Genomic DNA, 25,766 nt, shown 5'->3' with positions numbered 1-25,766 from the left:
TTTTTTTTATCGACACTTCGTTGTTTTTGTTAACAATATATCCTCAATATTTCTTTTTACAATCGTGATTTTTGAAATATTGATTTATTTTGAAACATCTAATTTAAAACCGAGTAGGAACTAAGCAACAATATTTCGATGAAATGATAAATGAAGTAAGAGCAGATATTTATGGAAATAAAAAAAGAAAACAAGTGGACTGTTCTTTGCTTGCATAAATAAAAAAGAAAATGTAAAATAATAAGAAAAATTTTTCAAAATGACGATGATTAACTGCGTATTCCAAATCCGGGATAAAAATCTATTAAATTAAAAAAAGAAAGATATTACATTGTGTGTATTTCCTTATTAGTTTTATTAAAATTTATCCGCACAGGTTTCGATAAGAAAAATACTTCAATCTTTTCTTATCGCCACACAATAAAATTTGCATATGTATTCAATCACCAATATGTATTTTTGCATAATTTGTGCATTAAAAAGCGCGAGACTTTCTTACAAAGGCAGCTAATGTTAATAGAGGATTTGTTAAAAATTACAGTTCTGTTTTTTGCAAATAAAATATTATTTGTAAAGTCCATTGTTGCATATGGTTGTCTAATCAACGTAGACAGAGTATTCTTTTAAAGCGCTAATCGTTTTTTTTCTTCATTAATCATTTAATGATTTATTTAAACACAAATTGTGCTAATTTTAGAAAATGCGCGTGCATATAGGCAGGATATTTTTAGAATTGATCGATAGAGACTTATCGGAGTTTTCGAATGTTCCGCTCATTGTCTGTGTCATATTACTATCTCCTACCTAGAGAGCCTCTAGGAGAGAGAGGCGCCAACCAGCCTTTTCGTGATTGGCTGGCATAATATGTGCCGATTTGGTCATTGCGACGCCAATGCAGAGCAGATGGGATACGAATTCTTGGACCGACGATATCAAATGTTTAAGGTTATATTACGCATATTATAAAATATAATGCGTAATATAACCCCAAACATTTGATATTTTCGGTCCGAGAATTCGTATCCCATCTGCTCTGCATTGGCGTCGTAATGACCAAATATATTATGCCAGCCAATCACGAAAAGGCTGGTTGGGTTGGCGCCTCTCTCTCCTAGAGGCTCTCTACTCCCATCTTATCCAAGCGCAGGCGCACGTGATCGTATATATAGCGCCGCCGCATGTCGATAAACAGCTGTGACGCTGTAACCCTGTCACGGGGGTATTAGCGATCGTTTGCGCGTTATTTTTTTCGGTTTGTCCGATACAAGCGAGATACGGAAAGGAATTAGACGTTCAAAAATTCGCGATCTGAAGGAAAATTCGGAAACATGTTTCGATTTTTCGTGGCGGCCGCGGCACTCTTTGTGCTAATCGACGCGGAGATCCAAAGGTGAGCATACACACACATACACATTATTGTTTTGTGTTTTATATCAGCTGATAAATATCAAGATTATATAGAGATCAGTCTCCTTCACTTATTTCTCACTGGTTTTTCTAGAATCGAGACGAGATCTGCGAAAATACAACTAATCTTTCTTTTGTGAACAAAATCTCTTTATATAATGATGTATTTTAATAAAAAGATTTAGTAAAAAGATAAAATGTTCATGAATGAGATTTTCTGTGAATTCGCGAAACTTGCATTTTTGCCTACCTCATCGTGTTTTTAAATAAGATTAGCATAAATATCATGATTCACGATCAAAATATCTAATTATAAAAAAGGGAACTATTTTCTGATGCATAAATAAACTATAAATATCAATGAATTGCTCTTTGTTATTTATTTACTTGACACTCTCTATATTCGTATTCTATTTTTAGCAATAAATACAGTCGTCTCATTTTGAGTTATCTCCTTGTACACCATTGCATGCAATGTTTTATCTTTAATTAAAAATCAGAGTTTGTTAAGTTATAAAATGATGTCATATAAGACTTTTTATAAATTAAATATGATATATTCCATTAATCAGGTATATATGTAATATAAATCATGTAAATTAGATAAATCTCATCAATAGATAATTAAAATTTATAATATAATTATGTTTATAAATGCTTATTATCTTTTGTATTTTTATCGTAAATATATAATGTTTTCTGAGAAAAAAGGTGAACTTCTATAGCTTCCTCATGACTCATATTTTTTGGGGATGTCTGCTATTAGTAAAGATATAAATATATATTAGATAAATATATATAAAGGTGAATCGAAAAAAGTTGTTTTTATCTTTTTATTTTTTTTGTTACTTGAATTTAAAATTGTCTGTTATTTTGAACCAAGTTACTTTTCAATCCTCGTATATATATATATATATATATATATATATATATATATACACATACATATATATATTTTTTTGTCTTACACACATACATACATATATATATATATATATGCATATAACAAAATTTCTTTTATGTTACTTCAAGAATTCAATTGCACAAGATGGATTCTATCAGAAAAGTTTTGAAGGAAGTTGACACTGATCTGCAACAAATTCGTTTGACTGAAGTTAATGTTGTACCAGAACCTTTGTCCAATTATTTGGATGCTCAATATTATGGTATTATCAGCATCGGAACTCCACCGCAGGATTTCAAAGTAATTTTTGATACTGGCTCCTCAAATCTTTGGATACCATCCAAAAATTGCCATTTTACTAATATTGCGTGCTGTAAGTATCTTAAAATATATATATTTATATAAAAAATCATTTTTAAAAAACTGGATTAGATATAATTGTAAAAATTAAAATCATTGGTAGAATAAATATTACAGAAGCGAGGTCTATAATTTGCAGACATATTTATCATACTCATAATTTATCATATTTATCCTCAAGATGCTAACCTTTGACATCGAAAGATAATTCACACGTTAAAACAACAAATACATCCATATACTAATGATTCAAACATTTAAACAATTAATAATTGCATATTTAGATTAATAAAAAGATCTATTTTTACTATCTTCTTAATATTACTAACTCGATTTTACTTTTACTATTCTTTACAGTATTACATCATAAATATAATAGTAAAAAATCCAGCTCATATACACCAAATGGTACTGAATTTGCTATTCAATATGGTTCTGGCAGTCTATCTGGATATTTATCTACTGATGTAGTGAATGTAAGTCATAGATAAATAAATATAATACAATACATTCATAGCTTCAATAATAGTTTATAAACATTTCTTAAGCATTTATGTTGTTACTCTCTTTGGAACAAAACGCGCAATATTTTATCATTACTATCAATTTCTTTGTAGGTCGCTGGTCTCAATGTTAAGAACCAAACATTCGCGGAAGCGATGAGTGAGCCAGGTTATGCGTTCGTCGCTGCAAAATTTGATGGTATCTTGGGCATGGGGTACTCTACGATAGCTGTTGATGGAGTGACACCTGTCTTCTACAACATGGTCAAACAAAAGTTGGTACCACAAGGCGTTTTCAGCTTTTATCTAAATCGGCAAGTATCTTCTCACAATATGCATTGTGCAAGTCTAAAAATGTTTTTAATAAAAAAAATATATATATGTTTAAAAAACTATATAACACAGAGATCCTTCAGCCAAGGAAGGTGGGGAATTGCTATTAGGTGGTTCTGATCCTGCTCATTATGATGGCGAGCTCACATATATTCCTGTCACTCGCAAAGGATACTGGCAGTTTACACTAGATAGGTACATTATTTTTTAAATTATACTAATCATGTATTGACGAATATTATCGCATTGTAGGATCGATATAAGTGATCAAACTCTATGTCCGAATGGTTGTCAAGCTATTGCTGATACAGGCACCTCTCTAATAGCTGGACCAACAGCAGACATTGCAGTTATTAACAAGTTAATTGGAGCTACTCTTATTAGTGGACAGGCAATAGTAAGTAAACAATCATACTCTTCTACATACTATGGCACAGATTTCACAAAAAAAATTATGAAATGTTATTGAAATATATATATATATATTTTTTTTTAATTACTAATTTGATGTTTTTGTTCAAAGGTAAATTGCAATCAGATTCCTCAGTTGCCTACAATCGATATTGTCCTGGGTGGTAAGACATTTAGTCTCTCTGGTGAAGATTACGTTCTTCAGGTGAGTATCATAATTCATAATTCAGTTATTTAAAAATAGAAAATCTCAAACTATATATTTGATTCTTTGCAGATCAAACAATTTGGCACCACGATCTGTATGAGCGGCTTCATGGGTTTTGATCTCGGATCACATGGACTGCAATGGATCTTGGGCGATGTATTTATCGGCCGTTATTACACCGAATTTGATTTGGACAACGATCGAGTGGGATTTGCCCCAGCGAAATAAATCGTCGTTTGCCTTTTCTTAAAGTTACCATTACATCTTAGATCTAATTTACCATATCGCAAATAATTAAGTGAAATTCTGTTTTTCTTTTAAATAGCGTTTGATGCTTATTGTCTTGCAATTTTTGCTTATAATTATCCATGCAGTACATTGTTATATGCAGATGCGATATTTTTTTAAATTAAAAACGAAGATGCATGCAATATCTTCCAATAATTTGATATATCAGCATATAATATGATATTATTATAAAGTATATATTGTCTAAATATACAAATAAATCTGTTAAAATAAAAAATATATATTCCTTTTATATATCTTATTATTAATTTTATATTTTAATCTTTCTCCATTTTATTCAAATATCATTTTCTCCAAAGCTTTTTATATTTCTATAATATAAATAAAACATAACAATGAAACATTATATGATATATCAATTAAGATTACAGTATATGTTATAAATAATATATAAAAATGTATCAACCTTGCATTTTATAAAAAGAAATTTTCCAAGGACTATCATCATATTCTAGTTTCCCTTTGCTTGACTGCATGAAGTCCAAAATGAATATTTGTAAATGATGTCCAAGACCATTGATATGTTAGTGGATTAAATTTTATTCCATGAATTAATTTAGTTTTGCAACCACCTATTAAACAAAATAACATAATAATAATGAAAGCTTCTTATAAAATATAATATTTGTATGAATTACACTTGTTATAATTGTATGAACACAATAAGACAAAATGCTTTTTGATAACTCGTTCTTCATATATAGATAACATGAAACTTACAGTTATCCAATATACGTTGTACTTCATGTGGAGCAATAAACTTATTCCATTTGTGAGTACCACGTGGTATCCAATTAAAGATATATTCTCCTATTATAATAGCACCGAGCCAAGACATTACAGTTTTGTTTATTGTTGTTACAAAAATTGATCCACCAGGTTTCAGAATTCTCACACATTCCTGTAAAAATTTTTTATTAAAGTGACTCATTCTTATTTATAATGATGCTTATAGTATTTGTAATGTGTATTGTGATTCTTGTAGTTTTTATCACAAAGTTTACCTTTAAAAACATTTCTGGATTTTCTACATGTTCTAAGATCTCAGAAGCTACAACAACATCATACAATTTCTCATTTTTGGAGGAAAACTCTTCTATACTTGTTTGAATGTAATTTACTCTTTCCAATATAATAGGATCCAATTTTATATGTTCTTTAGCAATATCTATCAATTCTGTCGATGCATCTAGTCCAGTTACATGTGCTCCTATTCTGGCTAAACATTCAGTCAATATACCTCCGCCACAACCAATATCTGCAATCTTGACTCCTTCCAACGGAAGAGCTGGATTTTGTAATTTAAATCCAGCATTGGCCAAACCATCTCTTACAAACTGCATTCTGAGCGGATTGAATGTATGTAGAGCCTTTACTAAACCGTTTTCATCCCACCAAATAATTTTTAAGTTAGAATGATGTTCAACATCTTTAGGATTCACTGTCGATATTGCTCTGTCTATTCTATCAATCTTTCTACCTTCAAACAATCTGTAAAACATGAAAATAAAATAAAATATCGACTTTCTATGGACTATAAACAAGTATTTTTTTTCAAAGATTTACATAACTAATAAAAAAAACAAGATTAATAATCAATTAATATTTTAACAAGATTAAAATTGTGCAAATTAGAAACGTGCACATTGCTTCCTCATCATTTTATTTCACTTACAAAGTTTAAACTCCTTAAGGCAAGCGAATTTTTCAATTTTGGATTCCTCATAGAGGAAGCTTGAGAGAAGAAAACGGAATGAATCCAATATCTCAAAATTTACGAAAATTAGAGTATGTACAAACATTTTTCAAAAAATTTAAAATTTTATAAAAAATAAACCCCTTCACCATCTTCATTCTAGCCAAATTCAATACCAACTATCCTTTAATGATATTCTATTCATGTAAAACAATATAGTTTGATATCTCAAAAATTTGCAAAAATTAGAGCGTGCACGGACATTTATTGAAAAATTCAAAATTTCATAAGAAATGAACTCTTTCATCGATCCTCACCAAATTCAATATCAACCATCCTTTAATAATACTTTATTCATGTAAAAAAATTTAGCCTGATATCTAAAAATTTGTGAAAATTAGAGCAACCGCTCTTTTGGCACACATACACACACACGGACATTTTCTAAAAATATGATTTTTCGGCGTTTAGATTAGAACATTCTGAACACATTGGCATAGAAAAGAGAAAAATAAATTTTTCACAAAAACGAAACTTCCTCTATAAAGAAACGAAAATAAAAAATAAACAAGAAAAACGAATTTACACAAAAATCACAAGATAAAATAGCCTGTTACGATTAATAACACAATTAAATAATAATAAGATAAAATTAGATATACTTGTTGGAGAATGAATGTTGAAGATTAATCAATGGTCCATTGAAATATTTACAAATTTTCAAGGCTTTCATTTTTGGTACTCGTTCACAATTCCTCTGTTATTCTTCCCTTGGCTGCCACTATAACAGTGATATGATTTACATCCGCAAATTTTACAGCAATCCTTATATCTTATCGTCGTATAAAATGTTTTGATAAGCCGAACAAGGCCGTGACACATAAAAAAACTTAATCAGACCACGTTCCGTTTCATGCATGATGCATGATGTGCATGCACTATTTATACTTGTTTAACATTCGGTGAACAACAAGGATAAGTAATGCATCATGCGCATCATGCATGAAACGGAACGCAGCCTCAGCAATGCGGGTATATAATGCGTCGTCTACAACGGCAGTAGGCAATAGGCAATACAGAGTGAGGAGTAAGATTTTAAGAGTTGGTTATAAGAGCAAATGGGAATTGCCCATTTCCCGGCCTTTACGTTACTTAAAACAGTATACTCTACTACTCCTACAGCCTTGTTACTGCCATTGTAGACGACGCATAAAGCAGTCACAGTGCTAAATTGTGACATAACAACTGATAATAACTAATCAGAGAACAGAATATTCGTACATGATAGTGAGAGATTATGTGTTCGTTTATGAATATGAATTTGCGTGCAATTTTTAGCATTTTATTGTTATCGAGTGCATATTTGCAATTTGCATTTGACATCAACATATTTATATCTAAGAAAGAGACACCTTAAAAGGAGATAGTGAGTAAGACCTATAAATAGAACCAGAAGTAATTTCGGATACTTCAATAATCAATTCAAAGAAGCATATAAGACCGATCATGAAGAATTCTTTAATATTACAAAAAATGACACCTGTCCGATATGATCATTTATGCCATCTTGTCAAACCTTTTTTCACAAAGAGAAGTTTACGAAAATCTATCTCAGTAAATGAACGAGTAGCCGTGACTCTCTTGTAAGTAAATGAAATATTATATCATATTTTTTTGAGTTATATATAATTTGGCTTACATTATTGAATATTTGTTGAATAATATTCTTTTTTATCATTCCAGATTCCTTGTTTATGGTGACAGTGCCAGATCAAAATCATGGGATTTCCGAATTGGCAAATCAAGTATATATAAAATTATATATGAGACTTGCGATGCAATCTGGCAAACTCTTCAGGCGCGATATTTGCCGAAAGAGATATGGGAAAGGGTAATCGATGGATTTTGGAACAAATGAAATTTTCCAAATTGTATAGGCGCACTAGATGGAAAGCACATCACCAAATAGTGATTCTTTAAATCATAACTATAAAGAATTTTTCAGTTTTATACTGATGGTAATAAGTGATGCCAATTATAAATTTATCTGGATTGATGTCGGTGACTATGGTAATATATATTCATAACATGAATCTCACGCATGTCTTTTTATATATTGAATGCAACAGTTAATTGAAATTGTGTTTTGCAGGTTACAATAGTGATGGTGGGGTATGAGCAAACAGTAATCTAGGATCTAGGTCAAAGTTTGGAATCTATTACAGGAAATATCCCATCTCCAAAGTTATTGCCTGGTACAACGACTCTGCTGTCTTGTACTTTGGTGGGAGACAAAGCATTCCATCTTAAATCATATCTCATGAGACCATATCCAAGAAAATCATTGATCAGTGATTCACAGCGAATTTTTAATTATCGCTTGTCCAGAGCAAGGCGAACAATTGAAAATGTCTTTGGAATTCTTGTTTTTCGATGGAGAATTTTAAGAAGATCAATTCAATGCAAGGAAGAAGCTCATAAAATTGTGCTTGCCCTTGTTGTTTTGCATAATTATATTATGTCCTTTAATGAACGCAAATATTATCCATTACATTTTGTAGACCAGGAAAGTAACGGCTATAGATATAGTATATCTAGACCGAGCGTTTGCCTTTATTTAAGGAGTGGAGGTAAATATGCATGTAGAAAAGGACATACTCTGTTTCGTACCCCTTGCGTTCTCTCTCTCTCTCTCTCTCGCACAGAGCATAGCGCTTGCGTTCTCTTTCGTCATGCTAGCGAAAGAGAAGGCAAGAAGCACGAGACAGAGTATGTTCTTTTCTACGTACACCTCGATTCCTACTCCTCAACACTCGGTCTAGATATACTATGTCTATGGTGCGTGCAATACACTGGCCCCTCTACATCCATCTTACAGCTGCTTGGAACTACATAGGCACATCTACTTTACGATGTTATTAAAATATATAAATAAATAAAAAATAAAATAATTAACAAAAACTGCAATTTTTCTTTTATATCTTAATTATATTATATTTTGATTATTTTGTAATTGATACAAATTTTTTTTTACATATTTAAAATGCTCACATTTGTAATGAATTTTCTCAATTATGCAATTATCTTTCTTTGTATTTTATATAGGCGATATACATATATAATAATTATGTAACAATAATAAAAATATTACATAACAAATATAACAATGCATTTTACAAATTTTTAATAATAATAACAGTAGGAATCCTTATTTCTTATTATGTTGTTTAAGTTATCTTTTTAATATTTCTCGTGATTAAATTGTCTAATTTCGATATAAATAAATCACGCTTATTTAATAAAAAAAAATAAGACATCCCAAAGATATTTATTTTATTTTTTTTCTTGTAGCACTTTCTTAAAATTTACATCTTACATAAAAATGTACATAATGTGGATCTTTAGGTTTTGTACAATTCCGAGCTAAAAATTGATATTAAATATTCTTATGAAACTAATATAACAACACAATCGTCTGTAGCAAAATTTACGATTGCGGAATACTCGTACGTATTCGAAGACCATGCATATCTTTAATTTCTTCTTTAAGTACCTGTAAGCATTCATCAAATAAAGTGATTTATAATATTGTATTTCTATTGACTTTATTATAGCTTTCTCTTAGAAAGAATCACCTCATTAATAATTCGATGCTGCTTCACGGTATTGAGTCCTTTGAATTCTGGAGCAACCACGTTTATGTCAAACATAGCACCGCATCCTCCTAGAATACAATTATAATTATATTAGTCAAAGTGCATTTCTTGTTATATTTCTCTCTTTCAAACAATAATTGTGTTTAAAAGAATATTACACTGAGTATGAAATAATGTTTACCTGACACATCGGTAACCTCAATCAGCTGGGCTTGAGGAAACCTGTTCCTCAGGATAGATATCATTTTTTGCTCGGCCTGTTTACCTGCAAGTACGCCATTAGGTCCATTCCATAGCCGAGAGAGTAACTGCAACAGTTTGGTTTTATTCATCTTTCTTATTGTGGTCTTCCCAAATCTCATCGCTTATCTATAGCATGCGAAACATTGCTCAAAAGGGATAGGGAAAATTGGATTTGAGCAAAGGATTTGTTAATTTCATCAAACTTTGAAAAATTTGCATATTATCTTCTGCTTATCTTTTAGCTAGAGACTTTCTTACATTTTCTATGAATTAAATTTATAACAAAGTAATTATACATCAATATTTTAATAAATAAAGGAAATAAATAATTTTCTAATTACATAAAAATATAATTAAATGTAGTTGAAATAAAAGATAAGATATCAATAATTAATAATTTTTAAATAATATATATATAATTATATTATTAATAAATATGTAATTATAAATATTATTTTTTGATCTGTCTTTTGTGTACTATGCTCAAAATATATATAGAATTATTTTTTATTAAATGCAGAGAATGCAGCATTTGTTATAACTTGAAATCTATTTTATTCAGTTGCATTATATATATTTTTCACAATCAATATTAAGTATATAATCAGAGGAACAAAGAAAATTGAAATAAAATATAGCTAAGGGGCGATAGGATTTAAAATATACAAAAAAAGGTGATACATAATATATTGTACACGTACAGTCAACTTACCGATATACCGCGAAAGCTTGACGTAAATACACGTTGAAACATAGCCGGATGAGACGCGGTCGTTTTACGTCGCGTGTTTACCTTTCCTTCTCGAGATATCGTCGGTGATGAATATTTTTCCGTCGAGAATACTCGAAGAAATCGACGGAGCGTCGCCGGTAAACTCGAGCCTAATCTCCATTTCACTCCATCCGCGATCCGCGTGCATCCGCGCATACGCGGATGTAATATATGGATTTTGTGTACCGGAAAGAGTGTTCGTCACGGGGAACAAAGCCGAAACCCGAAACCTCGTTAGATTCTTAATAATTCGAAATCAGTGATCGTGTCTAATCCAACATGGATTATCTAACGGGCGATTCCGAATGGCTGAGTAACAATGATTTGTTTTTGTCGACTGCACCGAGTCCTTCAGCTGCGCCTAATAATGAGATTCGAAGAGGTAATATGACGATATATAATAAATATAAAGTATTGTCTCAATCTGTTAGGGTCCGCGGCCCCGTTAATTATTAAGTCTATAAGTGATTGCATATGATCGCCTTTAATTAGTATAAATAAATTAAAATTGAATAAATTACACTAATATTTTCTATCTGTTTCTGGAAATGTGGGATTATTTAAACCACAATAATATAAAGAATGTTAATGTTACGGTAGGATATGGAAGAGCTAATACTGAGATAAAGCAGATTTCTTCAAGGTTATTTTTCTATCTCAGGTGCTGGTATTTTGGGAACAATCTTTTTAATTGTGAATACTACATTGGGCGCTGGTTTATTAAATTTTCCACAGGCCTTTGATAAGGCCGGTGGAGTAGGAACTTCTGTCCTGGCGCAATTTGGTTTTCTTGTGTTTATCACAGCTACACTGATAATATTGGCCAGTTGCAGCGACAGTACAGGCAGCAATACCATGCAAGACACATTTGCTGCATTATGCGGATATAAATCTCTTATTTTCTGCGGAATTTGCATAGCTATTTACAGCTTTGGTTGCTGCTTAACGTTTCTGATAATAGTTGGCGATCAATTTGATAGAGTCTTTGCTACATATTACGGTCTCGATTATTGTCATACTTGGTAACTATCGCACATAATAAAAAAAAAGAAAAAAAAGAAAAAGATACAATATCTGCAAAATTTCTTCAAGTTGTAGAAAGACTACTTAAAATATTACAGGTACTTATCCAGATCATTTGTGACAGCTTTGTCCTGCAGTATATTCATATTGCCTTTATGTTTTTTTAAAAGACTGGATGTTTTGAGTTACACAAGCTCTATTGGATGTATAACCATGATATATGTTGTATGCTTAATAATTTATAAAAGCACACAACAGACTGACACTGTACCATCCATAAAAATTTGGCCAGACAATGGATACGAAATTTTACAGATAATACCCATCATTTGCTTTGCTTATCAGGTATTTTAATTTTTTGAATCTATTATTATTTTATATTCTCCTTTTTTCTTTCTTTTCTTAATGTTCTTTGTTAATTTTTTCATATATTATCTTAATACATAAGTCTCATCAAAACTTTTATATTATTTATATAAGAGATATATCATTAAAAATTATTACTTAAAATGATATATCTACAAATCTTAGCATATTTATATACATATTTAATACAGAGCCATATGACCGCAATACCAACTTATACCTGCATGAAGAACCGTCGTCTGAGCAAGTTCACGCTATGCGTCGTGATCAGCATGCTGATCTGTTTTGGTACATACAGCATCGTCGGTTATTTCGGCTATCTCACATTCGGCAGTGGCAAGGTACCGAGCGATATCCTACAAGGCTACACCGAAAAGAGTGTCGTGCTGACTGCGGCGATAATCGCGGTCGCCGTTAAGAACTTCACCACTTATCCCATCGTCCTATACTGCGGACGAGATGCGCTTCTCGGTATCTTTAATGTTAACGTCGATCGAATTGGCGTTCATGTGATTGTTACGTTGATCTGGTTTGTCTCATCATTGGTCATCGCCATTCTTGTGCCGGATATCTCGCCGGTCATCAACTTACTAGGAGCATTGTCCGCAATGTTCATCTTCATACTGCCAGGCATCTGCCTCCTGCAAAACGTACTTCTCAGGGACTTGGAATTGTACTTGAACAAAAACCGCCTATTGATTGTCTTCGCGATTTTCTTGACCGCGCTCGGCGCCTTCGTATGCGGCGTCGTATTTCTGGAGACTCTTAAGGATCTCTACAAAACACCGTCTAATTCGCCGCCATTGGTCACTGGTTTCAGACAATTCAAAGAGAGTTTATGCGTATAAATATTACGTTTACTGTTATTCAAAATACACATCATATATTGCGTGATCTCTACGAAAGATTAGATTTATTATCATTAATGACGATCTGTCTCAACTACCATATTGTCTACAGATTGTATATGTGGAATCGAAATGCTGATGGGAAACCCAATTGGGAAAGTCGATTTGTAATCCTGCCATATCTTTTTTTATTTTTTGTTTAGATAGATAAGAAAAAGACTGATATATATATAATTTTTATTAATAAGTTTTTATCTATGAACTCGTTTATGTGCGCAACTTCTTCGCGCAGAAACGATATTTTTGTATGCCTTGATATCTTCCATTGCCAAAATTTGCTCAATATATAGTAGATGCATATGTTATACTTGTGAATATATATGAATAAAAAATTCTTGATACTTTATATAATCTTTCTGTACCGTTCACTTTATCCTAATTTTTACAGAAGAATTCCTTATTACGATGAAAATTATATGATAGTTTTATGAATGCTCAACGCGACGATATATATATATATATATATATATATATATATATATATATATATATATATATCGTGCGAGGATTAAAGGATTTTTTAATACAGTATATGCAACTTGTACGTGGTGATCTTTATCACTGGATCAAGAAGTCACTCTCGATATTGCAAAATCGCTGATAAAATCGTGCAACGTGTTCCCGCTTAGATCTTCGACTTTATCTATGGTCGCTTTACAGAAGAAACACTCTCTCGTATTGAGTAGATGACGATCTATGCAGGTACGACACGTTTGATGATTGCATGGTTTAAACGTAGCGGCGATCGGAAACGCGTAGCAAATCGTGCAAGTGTCATCGTCGTCGCTTATAAATTTGGTATCGGGTAAAAGCGTGCGGCAGGTATCGAGATACTTTATCATCTTCGTTACTCGGCCAATTTCTTCCGCCGTCACATCTTCCTGATCTATGAAGAAAAAACGAAATATGATTAATCAAAAATATTAAGATAAAATGAATGTTGAAAATGTGAGTACATTTACAATTAGTATTATATTTACACTAAATAGTATTACTCAAGATACTTACAATTTAATAATGAGAATGGCTTTACATTTTTCGTCGTTGTATTTTTCAACTTTATGTCACCCAAAACAAAATATAGAGAACTGATCTGGAAGCTCGGCTCTGTCAATAAGCTTCGCGTAATTCTAGGCACTTCAATCGTCGGTTTCTCTGATTAAGGGAAAATACAATTATTGAGATCCTTTCTATATATACAGATGAAGTATCTCCAAAAATTTATAAATTTTACTTGCCTGCAAAATCGTTCATTTCTTTTTCGACAAGAGCCAGCAGAATACCGATAACGGCAGCTAATATAGGAAAATGATCTACAGATTCTAGATCCGGTATCTCCAAAAGCACCACGTGCTGAAAACAACTCGTCTGCGAGCTCATTCTGTTCAACACTTGACAGAGTAACTGAAATAACGATGCAATTGTAGCAATTCGAGCACAATCATTTACTACATAATATCACTCACTCACTTGACATAATCTAGCCAGTAAGGTCTCGCTGGAAGACTGCGTGGGATCGCTAAAAACGCCCGGAGCCACCGTAGAGATCATCTCCAACACTCGAAGCAATGAAATTGCCAGATCGAAGCAAGTGGCGCAGATCTTCAATTGCCTCGATTCGATAAACACTCGCTCTGGTCTCGATGACACGTTATGAATCTCCTGCACCATGCCAATGAATTCGGAAAATGCCCAATTCAGCTGATTCAATAGCGAATTCAAGAATTGCGTGGTCGCTTGAGAATTTCCCAACAATACATCTCTCACGTGTGCTTGGTATACCGCCGATGGACACGGTTCTGAAATAAATCTTGAAGATACTATCGCGTGAAATTAAAATAAAATCTTGGTTTTTACAAAAAATCTAAAAGACTTTGTCTCGTTGAGATGTTTGCGTTGTCTGATGTTTAGTTTTACAATAATAAAATAATACTCTTTATTAAAGAAAAAAAGAAAATAACATACTTATTGACTGAGAGATAGATTCCTGCTGCAACAGTTTCGGGCCAACCTTCTTCGAAAGATGCGGACTCTTGTCATATCGGAAAGCGAAGCCATTACCTTGCCAGAATCTGACCAGAACCCAGTTGGACTGCGCCCACGCTCTATTTTCGTAAGGCTTGAGCAGATTCGTGATGACTTTTATCCTGCTTTCGCGCGGTACGTTTTCCAACGCTTCCAACGTCAATGGATTCGACACAAAGCCCGCGAGCGTGAGTATTAGTACGTCTTTGGAATTGGCATGTACTATGCGCGGATCAAGGAAGTGATCGCACAGAAATTCGGCGGCGTTGCGCAACATCTCCCGATAATCCGGGATGTTCTCGATCGGCGCGGTGGGGTGCATATGGGCGCGTAGACTGACGCACAGATCAGAGAGTGTCTCCAGATAAAAATCGGGCACGAAACTGAATGTGCATCCCTGCCGACTGGCAGTCTGCAGGGTCAATGTGACTACTTTCAACAGCCAGGCCAATTGCGCTTGCTTTTCCGTCGAGTACACGGCGGCCCTAATCCACGCCATGTGTCTCGCTTGCTCCGATAGTTTCTTGTTGAATATATCCATCGTACGAAGCAGTTCTCTTTGAATCGCTTCTGCTTCGAGATCTTTCGGCTGCGTAACTATCTCTCGCTCAACGTACTCGAGTCTCGCCTTGATGTCGGCGATCGCGTTAATATACGCAGACATACTGTCGCGCAGACTGGCCACCTTGGCCAACTGCTTCTTTGCCGCTACATGATAGAACAAAATAATACCGTCTAATAGTTCCATCAACGAGGTAGCCGGATCTGCAGGACCGTGACGTATTGGAGTCCTGTCTTCCCTCGTATGTGTGAAGAATCCGAATCTTTCCAGTATCATTGAACTACCTTGGTTACCCGCCGTCGGCGGATTGATGCTAATTAGCCGCGGAAAAACAGCCGCCGGTATGGCCACAGGCAAATCGGCCAGCGGTCTCATACCGCTGGCGACTACAGCGGCGGCATACGTGTTACTTGACGCATCGTGCATAGTCGTTGTCGTCGTAGCACTCTGTTGCTGTTGCTGCTGCTGTTCCATAGCAAGGATTACCTCATGATCTGGACCTAGGAGGCGTAGCAATTCGTTCTTGAATGTCTTGTTTAAGTAGGTTATTACGCCGCCAAGTCTGTCGATTCCAGAGTAATTGATCGATGCATCGTAGAACGCCCTGCCCATTCCAATTTATAAGGAATTTGCTATTACGTAAATCAAACGTCGCTCAATAATACTTGAGAATAATGTATATATATGATGAAGCAAGTGCTTATATATATTCAAGAGAAAATAAAAAAAAGAAAGAAGATATCTAGTCCCAAATATGTTGTTGAGCAAATACACGCGAAAAATAAAAGCAGCAATGCAAGCGTTTTACAATATATATCTAGTATATATAAATATTTTAAAGTTATACAAATTTTACGTATATAAGACACACAATGAATTGAAAGTGTCTACGTTACTAAAGTAGAGAGTTGAATCCTTTTGCAAGTACATGTCTGACAATTCTTGTGGTAATGCCTTATCACCTGCAGGGTATATAGACTGGGCTTGTTCCAATTTCAGTGTCCCATAAAATTCTGAATGCAACCAGAAGTCGGTGAAAACAACATAATGTGATCGGCAAGGGTGTCTGCAGAATTGTTAAAACGTCTGCAGGTTTGCTGACTGAATGTTTGATAATTACGCGGACAATTCGCGCATATAAGAGAGTACCACTCGGTATCGCATATGACACGCACATTATGTACTTACACGACTAGATATCAAGTTCTCCTGAACGAAGCGTTTGAACTTCCTTAAAAATATAGTCCTTGACGCTGGCCTCTTAGCCGTTCCGTCACTATTATTTAATAGAGTGACTAGTAATTCGACTTGTAACGCTTCTACCTCTATGCAAAGAAAGTATAACATTATTATTGTTTGTAAAAATGATATAATCGCGTTAATAATCTTAAAAAACATTGCTTCAACATATTAATTTTTTCAGAGAATAAAAAAAACATTTGATAACATTGACATGAATATATATATACATAAATCCCATTTAATTTAGAATTATTGCTCTTCTATTAAAAATAATAAATAAAACTCTTTCTATCTAAAATAAATTAAAAAGATTCAATCGCATAATAAATAAAAAAAAATATGATTTGCAAATATATATGTTTTAAATGTTTCAAAATGTTTCATTTAATCATACCGGATATGGCAGCTTTGATACGCTCACAGGAGTATAAATAATTAGTTTTGTTCATCTCAATCGATGGATCTAAGGGATTTGTCTCCCACCAGACTTTCTCCACCACATCGGTGAGTCCACTTTCATCCAGTGGTTTCACGTGCACAAAATTAGCGAAACGCACGCGATCGAACAGCACGTACTGCAGCAAATGTTGTCGCGTAACGGTGTGCTGACAGATCCTTGTCAGCAGCATTAGACTCTTACACTGGTCTGGATATTCGAGCAGCAGAGAAACATGTCGGAAAGCGGACAGTAAATGAAGTACCGTGCTTTCCAGACACATCTTAATCTCGTGCTCCTCCAGAAATGCCCACAACAAATCCAGACAGATAATCGGCCGCGCGCTGCGATTATTCGAGAATACGGACTTCGTCGTAACATTGTCCGTGCTCATATTGCAGAGCGTCCGCATGAATGGTACGAAAACCGCATCTGTGACGTAAGGAACGGTAAGCAACGGACCGATGTGCTTCAAAATGGATCTCGCTAGGCACATGAGAAATCCTTGGACGCTCAAAATCTTGTCTTCTAATAGAACGTTTTGTTTGTCAGGTTTATTTTTAGAATGTTCAAACAGTTCGATCATTTCCGAGAGCCATTGAAAAAGAAGCACAGCTTGGCGAACTTGCGTCGTCGGTGGTGCTTGCAAAGGTTCGTAATCCTCTACGGGATATCTAAACGGTATGGAGCCGAAATTGGCTGTCAAGTTTTCAGTGAAGGCTAAGCTGACGGTAGGAAAGTACGCGATTCCGGCGCCCATCGATATATTCTCAAACGCTTTGCCCAGACTTTTACCGTTCCTATAAAAATCTATCGTTCCGTCATCCATGTCCAACGCGCAGCCGATAATATCCCCCGTCAACCAGGATTCGCCATACTTGTGCGTGGTTACATTCCACTTTCTTACACGATTTCCGTCGTAAGCGTACGAGTTTGGGGTATCCCCTGACAAAGAAAGTAAAATATTTATAACAGCTAAAATAAACCAATCCTTGCGAAGCTAAACGAGTTATTTAAAATAATATAAAATAATAATATTCACTTTTTCTTGAAAAATTGTAACTATGACTAACAATAATAATGACTGACAATATTTCAACTTACCAACGCCGTATTGTTGATTAAATTTACATTGAGCAGTTCCCCATCCAACTTGCATCACTCCTTTAGATCCTAGCTGTACTTCATACATCCATTTTCCTTTGAACACTCCAGTATTAGCACGCATTGTGCTGAAACTACTCTGTGAATTGATACTTAATCTGTCAGGGGAGACAATACAAAGACCATGGTGCATAGATACATCAAATCTGACGATATGGGGACCAATACGACCCTCTCTGTTATCCTCGAAATTTTGGGTATCAATGTATAAATTCAATAAAGATCTTCTAATGTATTCATTTACACGAGTCAAATCCTGCACTAATCTAAAACATTAGCCAAAATATTTTGGTTAGTAAAATAAATTAATAATGTAGAAAGGAAGGAAGATATTATTAGTGAAATTAAATAATAAGTAATCAGAGAAAAGTCAATGTAAATATATGATCTGTATTTTCACATGCTACATTCTCTTAGATTTTATATAATTTAGAGCAAAACAAGTAACAGAGAAGAAAAATTATAAAAAAGTAATAATATTTGTAGCATTTAAAAATAAAACAGAGATATATTTAGATCTTTAGATCTTACAGGCAGATTAAAAAATAAACATACTGCGAAATATTTGTAGAAAGTATAGTTTGAACAAATAAACCTAAATGTTCTCCTTCATAGGAATCAAGAAATACGTACCTCAATTGTCCGGGATGATCCTCATTGGCTTTAGCGCTAGCGACACGAGGCTCGAGGAGGCTCGTGCCGAAGATCCTGCACATGATTTCGTCCGCGTCCATCGTTGCCACTGAAAATTTATCGGACAGACAGGCAGGCAGGCAGGCAGGTTAATTTGGGACTCGACGCGACATCGTCGTGGCGTGTTTTTCGAGCGAAGAATTTCGCGACCAGGCTCGTTTCATTCGCCGCGTTAATTGTCGTGTCAACCTATAGCAGCGGCAGATGATAAGAAATAATTGATAGCCGACGTTACTGATCTCAAGCTTGTATTATACAAGCAAACCTTCCGACGTCGCCATGTCCGCTGTCACACACGACGACGAAAATCACCGCCCGCTGAGATTACTTCTCGTTATTGACGAGGGACAAACAGAGAAAAAGGCAACGCGCGCGCATGACATGTCACGCTCCTGGCGCAGGAGAGGGGAGGATATCAGCTGATACATCAGCCGATAATCAGCGCGCGCTAATTAGAATGTATTATTCGTAAAATTTTGAAAAAAACAAAATAAGAATTATCAAACTTTCTGTGTAAATGCTGAGATGCTATCAGGGATAGATATGAAAGGACGTTATCGGTGTAATCGGATTAAATAAGCACACTCTCTAATATAGTATACAGCCTGTAAGTTCGTTTATTACGATATCCATATGTATCATTAGCCTTAACGGGAGAGATTATCGATTAAGCTATTATATTCCTCTCGGATCATCCACTGATAAGACGTGGCTACGCTAAATTATTAACGCGTATTAAATTACGTTTTACAGATTCGTTTAAAAATCATTATCGTTCGGCGAGCGATTAGCGCCGTATAAAAAAAAAATTTATACGAAGACCGCAGATTACTATACAAAATATGTAGTATAAGGTAATTTAAAAGAAGGATAAAGAACGAGACGCAGGGGACAACACTTAAAACTGAAATATCGTGAAAGTTATTTTTACAGTCAACGGGAGCGTATCCTTGGCTTTGGTATTGTTTAGTGCGGTGGGTATAGAGCGCCTGCAATGCTCAGCGAATCTCACATCGGTCAGTGTTATTGCATTTGAGACGAATATTTGGCCAATAGTTCTCCGAGATACATCGTATATTTCAGGACCGACAGATAATTTCGATGACAGATGTATGTATAATACATGAAAAAAAGAATCGATTTTTCTTCAACCGGAAAAAAAAAATTACATAAATTTGAATTATTAAAAATATAAACATCTTTTCGCTTGAATTTTGTTATTTATACTTTCGTTTAAGTAAATTTAACATGCGCGAATAACAATTCCATAAGTTTATAAAAATATTCAACATTGAGTATTAAAGAGGCAGCGGAGAAACTCTAAAATCAATTCCGAATCTATCAAAGGTGATGGTCAAAATTAAAAGCAGAGATCTCGCGTACGTTTAAGTGACGAAATATCGATAAAAAATATCGCAATAAAACCGACGATGGGAGGTTCGCGTGCTAAACATTTAATCGATACACACATAAAATTGAGGGAGGATATTGCGGAATTCACCGCGATTCTCTTTGCGAATTCGTCGTCGATTCACGCGAATCCTGTCGATAGAATCCTCGCGAATACGCTTATATGGTATACATCTCACGTGTTAATGCGTATACATTATCGTATAGATCACGAATACAAGTTTCTTTTTCAATCGATCGATTATAGGGAGAGGCAATACGTGGGAATACGTCGAAGTGTTACAGAAAATGTCTTTTTTTTTTCTTCTTCCTTTTCTCTATACGACTCGTTGATATCGGAATTATATACGATAAGTAACGACTCGCGACGCTGCGTCAATCGATAAATACTCGCGTCGTCGTCGTCGTCGTATAATAATCTAGCTAGATTCTCCTCCTTATCGCGGCTATATCGAACATCGCTGTTTGGATTAATTAGTACCTATAATTAAGACGGTACGCGATATACATATATAACGCGCCTTATTATAATAGACTTATCAATAAAGTCGCGGGACCCTCTTCTTTCTCTTTCTCTCTTTCTCACTCATTCACTTCTGCTCTAGAACGCGAGAAATCTGGACTCACGTCTACAGAGGGTTAATAGCTCGATGGGGCAGGCAAGAGGGTTGGGAAATAGTTTGCGTTTTCTTTCTCCGTTTCTTTTTTTTTTTTTTTCTTTCAAACTCATACTAACATTCGTTCGTGCATAAAGGAACCATTGAAACGCGCTTGCCGTGGTTCGCGACATGCGACAATACTCATCAAGAGTGTGGCGATAGCAGGAAAATCTATTACTGACACATATATGCGGGCACGCGCTAAAAAATAAATTACATTATGTCGTCCAACATTACAAATTCACTTTCTTCAATGCTATGTCTCTCTCTTTCTCTCTCCCTCTCACTCCTTTCTTCTCTCCCACGCTTTCTCTCTATCATACACACATAACATCACACACACACACACACACTCTTTCTTTCGCTTTTTCCATTATTTTTTTTTCTCTTATTCTTATCTTCGCTCGATGACTAGAAATATTACTTTGCGCGGATCATTTGGTAAAAAAATTATGCGAAAATGGAAAACATCTGTAGAAAAAATAAACTCGCCCCCGCGAGGATAGCGCCATGGTCTCGCTCTGCATGCGATTTACTATACGGAAAGTTCATGCGCGTGCCGTATTTAGCACCATCGCGCGAATTTATAGCACACGTCGCACACGTCGCACACCGCGCTATACCGCGGCAGCTTTTTCCTTTCTTCTCGGGCACGATAATTAATACAGTAGAAGTCCTCGCGACTGGGCGGAGTAACTGGTCGATGGGACGTGTGGTCGCGCTCTAATATTGTTCTAAATCTACACGTTATCGTCTCGAAATGGCGAAATCTCGAAGGTTGATCTCTCTCTCTTTCATCGAAAGCACGATCAGTCTCGGCTCCCTCGGCAATTGCCTAGTTTCCTAGTTTATTGTATCTTTTTAATTTGCAATTCCACGAACAATTTCTATACTTGAAAAACAAGACGGTTATTGTCAAGTTGCACCGTTCGAGAGCGAATAACTTGCATAAAATGTAAGATTACGAGGAGAGTCGGTGAAAAGGAGACTCTGAAATTTTCGAAGCAACTTTAAATTTCCTTGTAGTTCAAAATTGAACTTGTATCATTTTCGTTGAAGACAATATCTCGACGATCGCCGGGGGATCCGATCGCGTACCAACCGCGAATAATGTGAACTTTTTCAACTATGCGATTATGGCAATCTTTTAATTGGCCTGTTCCGCGCTCTGCGCCTGTTTCTCGATTTTGCGCGCAAGCTCGGGGCTCATGTGCGGATGCGGGAACGGTATCACCGGTTTGCGCAGGATCGTCGGCTTGACCTTGACCTGCGGCTTGAACGACGACACCACCTGGCTGCCGCCGGTCAGATGCATGTCGGCGAACTTGGCAACGATCTTGGGAGTGGAACGTGGCGGCAGAGGTGACCTGAGCGGCACCCCTCCTCCACCACCACCTTCCCCACCTCCATTGCCGCCGTCGACGGCGATCTGATTCGAGCTGGCCGACCGGATGATCTCGTTGTCCTCCGTGTCGATGACGACGACGACGCCCGTCCCGTCGTGCTGCTCCGCCGTCTCGATCCGCTTCAACTTGTTACCGATTTCCGCTGTATTTGCGGTCTTTGTGTTTTTCTTCAGGGTGCATTGATTCTGCTTAGCGAAGCGTTCGGCGGCAGTGCTCATGTCTGGCGATTCCGGACCGCCGGTCGGCGAGGTGGCTGCTTCCGCTCGCGAAGGCGGCGCTTGCTGTTGCTGCGGCAGCAACGACGGCGGCATCATCATCGTCTCGTCATCCGAGCTACTCAGACTGCTAGATGATGCGGATTTCTTGCCGACTGGGTCCTGCGCTGACAGCGGTAGATCCATCACCAGATCAGGCGTATGCTTCTGCCGCATTTCGCGGAACTCCTGGGACACGCGGGAATAAGACGACGACTTGGGGGTAGGCGGTACCACCGTCGTGTTCATCAGCTGCGTTTGTGATGTGGCACGACGCTGCCAGAGCTCGCGATTCGCTGAAAAGTTCGTCGTTTGCTGCTGTTGTTCTTGCGGCAATTCGTCGTCCAGCATTACCGTCGTCGTCATCGTCGTTACTGTTGTTGTAGTCGCCGTCGACAAAGAATTCGCGTGCGACTGCTGCAATTGCTGTTGCGCCATCATACTCTCGCCGACACTCTGCGACTTCCAGTGCTGTTGTTTCCGACTGGCGCCGCGCTTTGACGCGATGCCGTCCAGCGACGATATCGCCATCAACACGTTACGCTCGACCGATTCCTCGTTCGTGATTTCCTCGTTGCCACTTCGTTGTTTTTGCTGAACCGAGTTATCGCCGCCATCGACACATTCGATGCTATCCTCCGATGAAATCTGGGAAACCGGATCCATGTTATTCCGATGATACTCCGAGTGCTTCTCGTTCTCCGTAGAAGTGGACACTCTGACCAGCCTTGACGTACTCATGGAATCAGCCTGCGAACAATCACGAGAATAATCGTAGCGAGACTTGAAGCGTGCGCGCTCGCGGGGATCTAAGTAAGTGTTTGTGTTGCCTGAGTGAAGCCGACAGACGAGTCTCATTTACTATTGCGGGGGATACGCAGATACTACGGAGTCGTCTTGATCTATCAGCGATCGTGCGCGCTGTAATGAGATACGAATTATTGTCGAATTATTATCGTATCACGTTTCTCGTATCTATACAGGGAATCTCGCTACTGATGGATGTACTTTCGCGCGATTGCAGAAGTGAAAGAAATCTTTTAATATTTCAAGACAGCGATCAATTTAGAATTATATAAATTATTGAAAAAAATTTTCGTAAATTCCCGGAATAAAAGTGCATCCTATTTTTTATTATTCTTTTAAATACGGCTTATCTTTATTAAATCTTAATTTTTTAAACTTAATTGCTGATATATACCTCAATATATCGAATATAAAAAAAAAAAACATAATGGCCATCGATTAAATTCCCAGACAAAAGAATAATCGATGATATACTTGTACAAAGAAATATGTGCCTGAAAGGCCATCCGACAATAGTAGGATACCCTGCATACGATTCTCCATGTAACAACGTGTAGATAAAAATTGGGACAATGAATGAAATTCAATGAAAAATTTACAACTGCACGATACAATGATAACGTGAGATATAAATACATAAAAGGGGATGTGCCGAGATCGATCTGACGAAATATACTCGATAAGAAATGGTTTTAAATGTCTCCAACAATGTATTATTTCACGCAAAGTGATGAAAATAATTCATAATTTTCATTTCAAACACGATTTATCTAGAGAAACAAAATTTTCGAGATTACAAATTTTCAAAACACTTACACAATCGCTTGCATGCACAAATATAAAGAGAATACACATACATAAAACATCAGTACCATATATATATATAATAAATAATTTTTATATGTAAGGATTAAAAACTGCTCGTAAAACTGCAAGAACAGATACAAACGTAGAGCGAATGTATTATAGGTGTTATACGTAATAACGATAGATTAGTTTACTTATTTCTTTTTATTGTCCGAGGGATTAATAGAGTTAGGCTATAAAGTTATTGCAGTGGGTGAGATTACTCTCATTACTCACCTCGGAAGCCAAAATGATATCCGCTGGAAGCAGGCCCCCGCGCGCGAGCGACATTCCTTTTGATCTCATCAACTATAGAACGAAGAGAGATTCGCTCTACGAAAAAACTTTAGGAAATTCACAGTATTAATAAGAAAAAAAAAGAAAAAAAAAGAAAAGGAAGATCGAACACACTCTCCCATCAAAATCTCGAAATATCGCGATTAACGACACAAATAACAACGACAGAGTAATCACACAATTAACAATAACCACTGGCCAGTTTTATCGAACAGTTTTTAGTCCGCATTTCGCTCTGCGTGTATAAGCACGTGTGGCGCGAAACGGCTTGACTTTTCTTGCCAACTAAAGGGCCAAGAGATTAAACGTATATCTGGAAAAACAGCAACCATCCCAACCATTAAAACAGTCGTTAACAAAAAAAAAGAACGCAATGGAAAACAAGAATTCAACAGATATACACAAATAGTAAAACGGTGCAACGAAGGACACAGGCGGCGCAAAACAAGAACAACCATAAGGCAAGACATGCAGCTCAATATATATAAACATATATATTTATATTTTATTTACAGAAATGTGTATCGTACAAATTCTTATAAAGTCCTATAAAGTACTTGCAGTTCCGGGTTTAAGTTAACTTAAAATAAAAAGTCTCACGCGCGTAAAGTTCCACGTCTCGTCGTCTTCGATGTGTCTCGCTGCGTGTTATCGGTTCCGTTCGCAAAATTTTTAGATTTATATACTTCAGAATCATGACAAATAATATCATTTCGCGACGGATAACTTGCCAAATTATTTAGCATTTATCGCTTTTAGGCGCTAAATTTTCAATTTTCTATCCGACAAATTTCTTCACAAGAATATTTGTTTGCAATCGATTGTGAGTAGAGATTACAGAACGAAGCGATGCGTGGATCTGATGT

General features: G+C 35.8%; 6 protein-coding genes and 1 pseudogene across 15 annotated transcripts in view; 3 read left to right on the top strand and 4 right to left on the bottom strand.

Annotated features, from left to right (window-relative positions):
* Nucleotides 1–1,172: 1,172 nt before the first annotated feature.
* Nucleotides 1,173–4,557, top strand: LOC138932489 (lysosomal aspartic protease-like). Its single transcript, XM_070294387.1, has 8 exons — nt 1,173–1,390; nt 2,440–2,684; nt 3,029–3,147; nt 3,289–3,488; nt 3,580–3,702; nt 3,760–3,904; nt 4,031–4,123; nt 4,196–4,557. The coding sequence occupies exons 1-8, from the start codon at nt 1,329–1,331 to the stop codon at nt 4,352–4,354; spliced, it is 1,146 nt and encodes a 381-aa protein (XP_070150488.1). The 5' UTR covers nt 1,173–1,328; the 3' UTR covers nt 4,355–4,557.
* Nucleotides 4,558–4,841: 284 nt separating this feature from the next.
* Nucleotides 4,842–7,342, bottom strand: Coq3 (ubiquinone biosynthesis protein COQ3, mitochondrial). 2 transcript variants are annotated; one of them, XM_070294388.1, is made up of 5 exons: nt 7,080–7,342; nt 6,794–6,912; nt 5,440–5,926; nt 5,156–5,336; nt 4,842–5,007 (listed from the first exon to the last, which is right to left on the bottom strand). In XM_070294388.1, exons 2-5 carry the CDS (start codon nt 6,862–6,864, stop codon nt 4,880–4,882), a joined length of 867 nt encoding a protein of 288 aa, XP_070150489.1. In that variant the 5' UTR covers nt 6,865–6,912; nt 7,080–7,342; the 3' UTR covers nt 4,842–4,879. The 2 variants fall into 2 exon arrangements, with proteins under 2 accessions (XP_070150489.1, XP_070150490.1); XM_070294389.1 differs by having other exon boundaries at nt 7,284–7,299.
* LOC138932487 (uncharacterized) lies at nt 6,826–9,271 on the top strand (annotated as a pseudogene).
* A 117-nt stretch (nt 9,272–9,388) lies between these two features.
* On the bottom strand, nt 9,389–11,157 carry LOC138932256 (bolA-like protein 3). Of its 2 annotated transcripts, none has more exons than XM_070293913.1 (4): nt 10,743–10,824; nt 9,969–10,156; nt 9,767–9,855; nt 9,389–9,684 (listed from the first exon to the last, which is right to left on the bottom strand). In XM_070293913.1, the coding sequence occupies exons 2-4, from the start codon at nt 10,147–10,149 to the stop codon at nt 9,619–9,621; spliced, it is 336 nt and encodes a 111-aa protein (XP_070150014.1). In that variant the 5' UTR covers nt 10,150–10,156; nt 10,743–10,824; the 3' UTR covers nt 9,389–9,618. The 2 variants fall into 2 exon arrangements, with proteins under 2 accessions (XP_070150014.1, XP_070150013.1); XM_070293912.1 differs by having other exon boundaries at nt 9,395–9,684; nt 9,969–10,095; nt 10,743–11,157.
* On the top strand, nt 10,764–13,429 carry LOC138932255 (sodium-coupled neutral amino acid transporter 7). Its single transcript, XM_070293911.1, has 4 exons — nt 10,764–11,184; nt 11,464–11,824; nt 11,924–12,170; nt 12,383–13,429. Exons 1-4 carry the CDS (start codon nt 11,082–11,084, stop codon nt 13,037–13,039), a joined length of 1,368 nt encoding a protein of 455 aa, XP_070150012.1. The 5' UTR covers nt 10,764–11,081; the 3' UTR covers nt 13,040–13,429.
* LOC138932254 (E3 ubiquitin-protein ligase RNF123) lies at nt 13,053–19,577 on the bottom strand. Its single transcript, XM_070293910.1, has 11 exons — nt 19,487–19,577; nt 19,162–19,410; nt 18,469–18,794; nt 17,323–18,309; nt 16,875–17,011; nt 16,649–16,752; nt 15,065–16,290; nt 14,570–14,898; nt 14,338–14,503; nt 14,108–14,254; nt 13,053–13,985 (listed from the first exon to the last, which is right to left on the bottom strand). Exons 2-11 carry the CDS (start codon nt 19,260–19,262, stop codon nt 13,666–13,668), a joined length of 3,843 nt encoding a protein of 1,280 aa, XP_070150011.1. The 5' UTR covers nt 19,263–19,410; nt 19,487–19,577; the 3' UTR covers nt 13,053–13,665.
* A 2,314-nt stretch (nt 19,578–21,891) lies between these two features.
* Nucleotides 21,892–25,766, bottom strand: part of LOC138932792 (SLIT-ROBO Rho GTPase-activating protein 1) — a 59,034-nt gene continuing 55,159 nt past the window's right edge. For all 8 annotated transcript variants that reach the window (XM_070294955.1, XM_070294956.1, XM_070294961.1 and 5 more), the window contains one exon: nt 21,892–23,700. In XM_070294955.1, coding sequence (XP_070151056.1) covers nt 22,438–23,700 — 1,263 coding nt within the window. In that variant the 3' untranslated portion in view covers nt 21,892–22,437. The remainder of the gene's footprint in view (nt 23,701–25,766) is intronic.

Source organism: Polyergus mexicanus, unplaced genomic scaffold (genome assembly GCF_030449975.1).
Source record: "Polyergus mexicanus isolate NDT 795.1 unplaced genomic scaffold, iyPolMexi1.0 SCAF_4, whole genome shotgun sequence".
Lineage (NCBI taxonomy): Eukaryota > Metazoa > Arthropoda > Insecta > Hymenoptera > Formicidae > Polyergus > Polyergus mexicanus.
This window is presented reverse-complemented; position numbering and strand designations above follow the sequence as displayed.

Bases quoted from the DNA above. Each gene is read 5' to 3' on its own strand.
- LOC138932255 (XM_070293911.1), top strand. From the start codon at position 11,082: ATGGATTATCTAACGGGCGATTCCGAATGGCTGAGTAACAATGATTTG. The intron at 11,185-11,463 runs GTAATATGACGA...TTTCTATCTCAG, and splicing joins TAATAATGAGATTCGAAGAG to GTGCTGGTATTTTGGGAACA. The intron at 12,171-12,382 runs GTATTTTAATTT...TATTTAATACAG, and splicing joins TCATTTGCTTTGCTTATCAG to AGCCATATGACCGCAATACC.
- Coq3 (XM_070294388.1), bottom strand. From the start codon at position 6,864: ATGAAAGCCTTGAAAATTTGTAAATATTTCAATGGACCATTGATTAAT. The intron at 5,337-5,439 runs GTAAACTTTGTG...AAATTTTTACAG, and splicing joins ATCCAGAAATGTTTTTAAAG to GAATGTGTGAGAATTCTGAA. The intron at 5,008-5,155 runs GTAAGTTTCATG...TTTGTTTAATAG, and splicing joins ACAACGTATATTGGATAACT to GTGGTTGCAAAACTAAATTA.
- LOC138932489 (XM_070294387.1), top strand. From the start codon at position 1,329: ATGTTTCGATTTTTCGTGGCGGCCGCGGCACTCTTTGTGCTAATCGAC. The intron at 2,685-3,028 runs GTAAGTATCTTA...TATTCTTTACAG, and splicing joins TTTTACTAATATTGCGTGCT to TATTACATCATAAATATAAT. The intron at 4,124-4,195 runs GTGAGTATCATA...GATTCTTTGCAG, and splicing joins GTGAAGATTACGTTCTTCAG to ATCAAACAATTTGGCACCAC.
- LOC138932254 (XM_070293910.1), bottom strand. From the start codon at position 19,262: ATGGACGCGGACGAAATCATGTGCAGGATCTTCGGCACGAGCCTCCTC. The intron at 18,795-19,161 runs GTACGTATTTCT...CTAATGTTTTAG, and splicing joins GATCATCCCGGACAATTGAG to ATTAGTGCAGGATTTGACTC. The intron at 14,504-14,569 runs GTGAGTGAGTGA...TCGTTATTTCAG, and splicing joins TACTGGCTAGATTATGTCAA to TTACTCTGTCAAGTGTTGAA.
- LOC138932256 (XM_070293912.1), bottom strand. From the start codon at position 10,958: ATGCGCGGATGCACGCGGATCGCGGATGGAGTGAAATGGAGATTAGGC. The intron at 10,096-10,742 runs GTAAGTTGACTG...AAACTGTTGCAG, and splicing joins CAAGCTTTCGCGGTATATCG to TTACTCTCTCGGCTATGGAA. The intron at 9,685-9,766 runs GTGATTCTTTCT...GAATGCTTACAG, and splicing joins AGCATCGAATTATTAATGAG to GTACTTAAAGAAGAAATTAA.